Genomic DNA, 7,434 nt, shown 5'->3' on the forward strand with positions numbered 1-7,434 from the left:
AACAATTATCTAGTTTCTAGAAACAGGAAGGCGATTTAAATGTCATTATAACGAAATATCATTAAATGGAGTAGCAACTAATCACGTAAATTCTGCTTAATACTAGTTAAATGACATTTTATTGAAGGTCATTTGCGATTTGACTTGACGAAATCATATTCTTTGCTTTTGGATATATTAAGTTATTTTGGACAGAATTTTTTTACAAAAAACATGTTCTAAAAATATATATAGGTACATTTGAAACTTACAAAGATCTATTAAAGGTCATGGATTGTTCAAGCTTATTTTTATACTGAATTTAGAGTAGGGTTTATAACAGACAATATTGAAGAAAAAAGCAGTCTATGAATAAATCCTAAATTACTGTTTAATGAAGAGAAGGGAGATGATGGAAGATACAATGGTGCGAACCACTATTGCGGGTAGATGTGACCAATGATAATACTACTCTAATGTCTATGGTTTTTATTGCTGGCTGTTCATAGCAAAAACACAGTGAAAAGATCAATTCTGGATAAAATTCCAACCAAGTCAAGGTCACTATATGTGGTTAACAGATTAATATAAAGAATAAATTTGATTATTTGAAAAATACATTTACAAAAGTTTTAAACAGTTGTTGGAGGATCCTTTTAAGTATAAAATACCTGTGACAGGATACTCCATTCTTCCATAACATAAATTACACTTAATAATTACATTTTTGATTTTTATTTCTTTATTTCATTTTATTACTAAATTTAACTGGGGTAAAGTTGATAATGTTTTTGATTTCATAAGGAACATGGTATATTAAATTAAATATATGCTTATATGCATGGTAACATGAGTGGCGGGGCCCAAATTTAACATTTAATAGAGGAGGTAAACAATATTTTTTTTTTAACAAATTTGTAACACTAAAAAACCTGTCAGTCTCACTCTCTTGATTTAATACAATATGAAATCTTATAGCTGTATGAAATGACAAATTTGTAAAACATTTTCATTTTAAAAAGTATAATCTATGTGGCCGAATTGTATTAAATGAATTATAAGATAGTAAGCTTTTATTTCTTTTCTAAAAGAATAAGCATACTTAAAGTCACTATTCTACATATTTTTGAGCAAAGATATTTGTTACAATTTCTGATGCATTAAAAGTTGTAATGTTTATAAGAATATTGATAAGTATAAAATTGTTTATAACAATTTCCTGACTGAAACAAAGTAAAAGCTATGAAGAGTATGATGTCAAATTCTACGTAAACTGTAAACAAAGCATTCTATCCCATATTAGGCAGCGGCCAGACGAGAGAAAGGAAAGGTGTGAGAACTAAACAAAAAAAATGACCTTTTCGTAAATTGAAGTTTAGCAACTTGGTTCGTATTGCGGTAAATTTACCTTGTCTCCAGGGATATTTTTCGCCGACATGGTGCCTCGTCTTGTCGAACTAAGATCCCACGTCGCTGTACAGACGATGTATCCAGAGAAAGGATCTCACTGTAGCTGCGACAGCCCAGCATACGACACAAAACACTGCACTAACCAATCACTCGGCCATTATCACTGATCGAGCGGTGCTTTAAAGCCACAAACACAATAATCGAGCCATAGCTTGGCGTCGTAATCAACACGATTTCCCATTGACATTCATCGGTACAAATAATTTTTCACAACACTGCACACAAACACGACGACTGACAGGAGCTAACTTGATTGAGTTGAGCTTGACGGAAAATGGCGAGAATAGTAGATAAAACACCCCCGTCTCACGTCCCATCCCGCACATACCGAAGTAATTGAGATGAAGTATCTAGTCTTTCGAATAGATGGCATTATATGTATATTATACCTGAGATTGTCGCTCGAAATAAAGTGATATACTAAAGATGGCGCTGTTTTAACACAAAAATGTCCGTATATTCATCTTTTATCCAAATTTGTTCTGTGTTGATCTGGAGAGGTCAGTAAGTAAGATATATTCATTTATGGATCAGCACCAGTTTAGCATATAGTAACTGCACTAAGTATATTACCAAATATTACATTATTTCCGGTTAGGCTATACTTATTTACAGTTTAGTTGCATGTTAGAACTTATTTCTACTTTAGTCGGCCCCACTTTGTTTCGAAGTGTTGTCTTGTAATTGCTTATTTGACATATTTTTCCATATTTTTTATAGGTTTTAATGTTTCATGTGAATGTTTCGAGCTTTTCCATAAACTAAACTAAATGTCATATGTAATCTGTGTATAAACGGTCAATTTAAATCTGGCCACACTGGCCAAATTAAGTTCGAGCAAGATACGGCGCCACTTTTTCTGTCTGCTATTCGCAAAATGGCGGACGGAGGCGTGGATATAGATTTATACGCGGACGATATTGAGTCGGATTTCAATAGACAGGTAAAATATCAATGTTTTTCTTATTTACACTTGGATAACATCAGTTGCGTATTGTAAAAACGTAATTTTATCTCGTGATAATATAAAATTGTGCCGGCTATTTACAGGATGAATTTGGCGGTGACAACGTAGATTTGTACGACGATGTGCTTGCTGCTCCGCCGCAGAAGCCCGAGGACATTGACGGACCTCGGAACCCATCATCTCAGCAGCATTCGCATCCACCGGAAGAAACAAATGGCAACGCTCCCTATCACAACAGCGCACCAAACCACCATCATGGCCGCCGATTCCAACTCTATGTTGGAAACCTCACTTGGGTTTGTACACGATTTTGATTTATTTAGCGTCCTTTTGTAAATATAGGATTCAAGTTTAATTTTCGGTATTTGTTCTGCGAAAAGAACAAATAGCGATATAGTATGGGAGCTGCCATTTTGAATTTTATCGATGAATCTATTTGACAAAAACGCCATGTATGTGTCCATTGCTAGTTTATATTACAACAAATAATGCTAGTTAATGGTTTATCGAGTTAAAAAGATGTGTGTTATTACACGATTTTTTTTTGTTTTTAAATATTCGCATAAATTAGTGAATTGAAACATGTGTCCACATTAAACCCTATTGTGTTTGTTAATAAAATAATCTATGCATTTAAGTGTTACAGAAAAGTTATTGAGAAGCTATGATAAAACATTTTGTTTGGGTTTACATTTTGTTTGGGTTTTGGGGAAACATTGTATGTCTTACATTTTTTTGGTCTAGTCATAAAAATTAGTGCTGGTCTAAAGCTGTGAAAATGTGCATTTACTTTTTTCCAGTTACCTAGGCATTAAATGTTGTAAAATATACATCATTCTACTATTATACATTAGTCATTTACAGTTACAAAATAATGCGTGTGAGTGCAAATTAGGTTCTAACATTCTTATTGACTTGAATATAATTACATTTAGTATTATAGATTTATTTGATAATGCAAGTTCTGAAATTGCAGCTCCTTTGAATAACCATATGAAAACTGTACAACTTCCATTTTATTTATAAAAAATCAGTAGTAAACCTAAAACAAAGTGCGTAACATTCTTTCAATGTCATAGATAAAAAATGTTTTGGCTACATATAGAGTAGTGAATAAGTCTATACTTCATAAGTAAATGTAATATTTGTCAGGTTGTAATTTATGCTTGTAATGTTAAAATAAAACTAGTAACTTATTTATTTTGTGTAATCAAAATTGAAAATTATTAACCGAGTTAAAGTGTATCATTTTATTACTAAAGTAGGCCTTTAATGGCAATACATGTCAACCCAATATAAATAGTTTGGGTTCCCTTAGAAGTAACCCTTTTCAACGCATGGGTTGTTTTAAATGTTTGTATTGTTTGTTAATATTAAAAATAGCGCAATTTAGGTTAGGAATTGATTGAAATCTCCGTATATTTGTCTAATACATTTTTGGTTCTAGAATATAGGATAGCTTTTTGTCCAAATATGTGTAGATAATGTAAAGTATTTGCTTGTCTGTTTATATCTATCTATATAATCTGGAAGTTGTATTTGTGTGTTTTTATAATTTGTTTACACGAATAAAAATTTATATATGCAAATATTCAATAGAGTTACGACATTTTTCATATGGTTATGATTATTAATTTCGTAATGGTAGAAGTGACATATTGCCATTATGAAAATGAAATAAGTTGTTTGGCGATAAACTTATTATGATTACGCTATAAACTGAAATCACAGTATAGCAAATAGTATTTCTCAACTATTTTACCATGAAAATAATACTTTCAACTTAAGCAATCACCATTTGCTTGGGTTAATAGAATTTGCTTTAAAAATAATAATTGCTAAATTTTTTTTAATTACAATGTTAAGTAACTTGCCTAGTAATTGTACACTTTAATTGTAAAGAAGATACTAAACAGGTATTTTTGATTTAACTTAATTGTATAAAAATATCATGAACTGTATTTGTACAAAATTAATTATATTTCTGATAAATTAGTTGTTTTATGAATAAGTTTTGTAAATTATAAACCTATATAGAAAGATTATGTGCTCTTTCTATATCCATAACTTACGACTTAGATGTAAAGTTTAAAATGATTTGTATTTTTTTTTCATTCAAATGTTAGTTATGTCTGAAATGTAAAAAAGAAATGATAAATTACAATAAATGCCAAGTATTATTTTCATGGTGTATAAACATTTGCTATATTGGTAATGAGAAACAAGAACAAAATATAGATTTGTTTATAAAATTAATATGGTGTCCATTGTCCAAGCGTGTGTACAAAACATTGTCATCCTTGTTCTTTAATTTGGAAAAAGGAGATAACAATGTTCTGTATAGGTGTTTTGGCAATCGACTACCTTCATGTCTTTATTTTCATGATTTGTAAAATTAAATAGTTGTTAATATTGTTAATTATTATGGTATCTTGTTTTTGTTTCAATTTGACAATAGTTTATTTTTTATGCATAATGCGTTCACAGCAAAATTGTTGTCAATTTTTTGGTTTTGTTCAAACTAAAAATTAGAATTAGTTTAAAATCACATCCATTTATATCATATCAAAGTATTTTATTTTTGCTTTTAATAATTTACAATGGTTAACTTGTGGGGGTTGTTGAAGGCGACTTAGAAACAATTTGTTTTCAATGTCTGAAAAATGCTTGTACAACTATTTTCGATACAAAATTTTTCCTAGCGCCTAAGAATGTCTCTTCTACTGATCTTTTTAATTAACTTATGGTTATTCATTTACACATATTTCCATGTGGTATATATTTATAAAATTATACACCATAACAATGCATTCCCACATGTGTATAGTATATCAACACGCTAAAACACATAACAGAAATAAAATGTTAATTTAAGATACTCATTTAGTAAAAATTGATGTTTACATTTTAATAGTTGTGGTATTTCTTATGGTTTAAATATTTTACTATGTGATCTCATATATCAGTAAGTGTAGTAAATAAGAAAGAGATTGTATGGATGCTTAATAAATTGGAATGTCTGGTGTGAAGTATGAATTGATATATTTTATATATTTTAATCTTATTAAAATGATGTGTTAACATATAGCACCTTTAACAAGAAGTTGTCTAATAAATCGTGATAAATTTATTAGACAATTGTTTTATGTATATACTGTGTTATGTACTATCACTGTTGGTAAGAAATAAGGTGTTTAATATAAAATTTCCTATAAAAAATGAGCATGACTATAGGTTAGAAAGTCAGTCCGATTTTATATTTTTCTCTTTGTAATTGGAATGCTGGAATACTACGTTGCATTCTTATTACATAACATTTGTAAACTAATATGTTTTTCTTGTCAGGTTGCAATGAGGTAAGGTACTTGTATGTAGCTATGTGTCTTGTCTTTATATTTTTCACATTTATGTTAAATATAATTTATCCCTTAAAAATTGTTAATGGTTTATTGTTCACGTTAAAATAGAAGAGTATGATGGCAATAAATATTCTTGTGTTCAAAATTCATTTGCAAAGCTTTTGCTAAGCTGATTGAAAATGTTTCTATTTACATGGATGTGCCATTAGTGGAGCAAATTGGTATACATCTCTAATGTTTTTTGCTTTATTTGCATCGTGAAATGTAACGAATTGTCAAAATATCTTCGAAATCGTTTTGTAATTAGATATTGGTTATCATTTTTGTAAATCCTAGTCTTTGGCAATTTGTTTAACCTGACCCACCGCACTTATTGTGTTAACTTTGTAGTGAAAGTATTTTGTACTCTGATCAATTTAAATATTAATAGAAATAAAATCTAAATAATAAATTATTATAAGGTAAAGGTTTTCGTTTTGGAAGGAATATTATTTTGGAATTTGTTAGTTGTAAAAAGTAAAAGGTTCGGTATCTGAATTTGTTCACCCTCTACATTGACGTGTTGTTGTTAACGTGAAAAGACAATGCTGTGATAATCATAATAAAAGAATAGTTACAAAAAAATCTGTTTCCTTTCCACCCAACTACACCCGTGCACAAACTATCGCGAGATATTTAATTAAATTACGAATTTAAGGTCCTTCATTCATTTAACTCTTTGCGTTAAACGAATTTTTTTTCTTAGCAATCAATACAAAGTTATTTACTAACATTAAAGATGATGTTAGGCGGCAGAATTTCGATAAAAAATTGATTTTGTTTTATATGAAAGATAAGATTCATAGTAAATGATAGAAAGCTCTAAAGGCGTGCACTTACGTATGTATCTAATAAACATCCAACTTTGTCGCCTTCGCATATCCCTGAGTTGTCGAAACTAATTTTTACAGTGGGCGACAGACCAAGACATAGCAAACGCCATAGCAGATGTTGGCGTCAACGATTTCCAAGACGTCAAATTCTTCGAGAACAGGGCTAACGGACAGTCGAAGGGTTTCTGCGTTATTTCGCTCGGTTCAGACCAGTCTATAAGAATGATTATGGACCGTCTGCCAAAGAAAGAAATACACGGACAACACCCAGTCGTTACTCTACCAACAAAACAGGTAATTCGCGACAAAGCTGTATTTAGTCCTCGTTTTGTAGTTCTAATAGACTTGATTTGTTACTAAAATAGTATGAGCTTACCATTTTCTTAGAGGTAAATAAAATAAAAATGAGTTTCAACAGACTGTGGTTTAGGCTGAAACTCTTGACAGTTGTAGTTTAAAAAAAAACATTTTGGGAGCAAATATATGACCATTTTTTGCAATATCCCGAAAAATACATCAAAAATTTCTTGCTTAATACACTTATAAGCAAACTCGTTTTGTAACCAAATTTTACTATGTACTAGAATGCAAATGGAACCAATATTTTTCAGGCATTGAATCAATTTGAGAGTCAGTCGAAGACTAGATCGACGCCCCCGGGACCAAACAATGGTCCAGGAATGAGAGGTCCACATCCGAGCGGACCACCTGGCCCCCATCCAGGAGGTAATTAAACTAAAAATACAAAGGAATCTTTATTTTATTTTATTCATAATATGTCAGTTAA

At 30.5% G+C, this 7,434-nt stretch overlaps 2 protein-coding genes across 3 annotated transcripts in view; one reads left to right on the forward strand and one right to left on the reverse strand.

Annotated features, from left to right (window-relative positions):
* Positions 1-1,736, reverse strand: part of LOC106105536 (ubiquitin-like protein 3) — a 109,492-nt gene extending 107,756 nt beyond the window's left edge. For both annotated transcript variants that reach the window (XM_013285904.1, XM_013285905.1), the window contains exon 1: positions 1,388-1,736. In XM_013285904.1, the coding sequence (XP_013141358.1) occupies positions 1,388-1,417 (30 nt within the window). In that variant the 5' untranslated portion in view covers positions 1,418-1,736. The remainder of the gene's footprint in view (positions 1-1,387) is intronic.
* A 529-nt stretch (positions 1,737-2,265) lies between these two features.
* Positions 2,266-7,434, forward strand: part of LOC106105357 (cleavage and polyadenylation specificity factor subunit CG7185) — a gene marked incomplete at its 3' end in the record, with an annotated part of 11,422 nt that continues 6,253 nt past the window's right edge. Inside the window, exons 1-4 of the mRNA XM_013285648.1 lie at positions 2,266-2,392; positions 2,500-2,712; positions 6,726-6,941; positions 7,259-7,378. Coding sequence (XP_013141102.1) covers positions 2,327-2,392; positions 2,500-2,712; positions 6,726-6,941; positions 7,259-7,378 — 615 coding nt within the window. The remainder of the gene's footprint in view (positions 2,393-2,499; positions 2,713-6,725; positions 6,942-7,258; positions 7,379-7,434) is intronic.

The sequence above is a fragment of the Papilio polytes genome, unplaced genomic scaffold (genome assembly GCF_000836215.1).
Source record: "Papilio polytes unplaced genomic scaffold, Ppol_1.0 DF822845.1, whole genome shotgun sequence".
Classification (NCBI taxonomy): Eukaryota; Metazoa; Arthropoda; class Insecta; order Lepidoptera; family Papilionidae; genus Papilio; species Papilio polytes.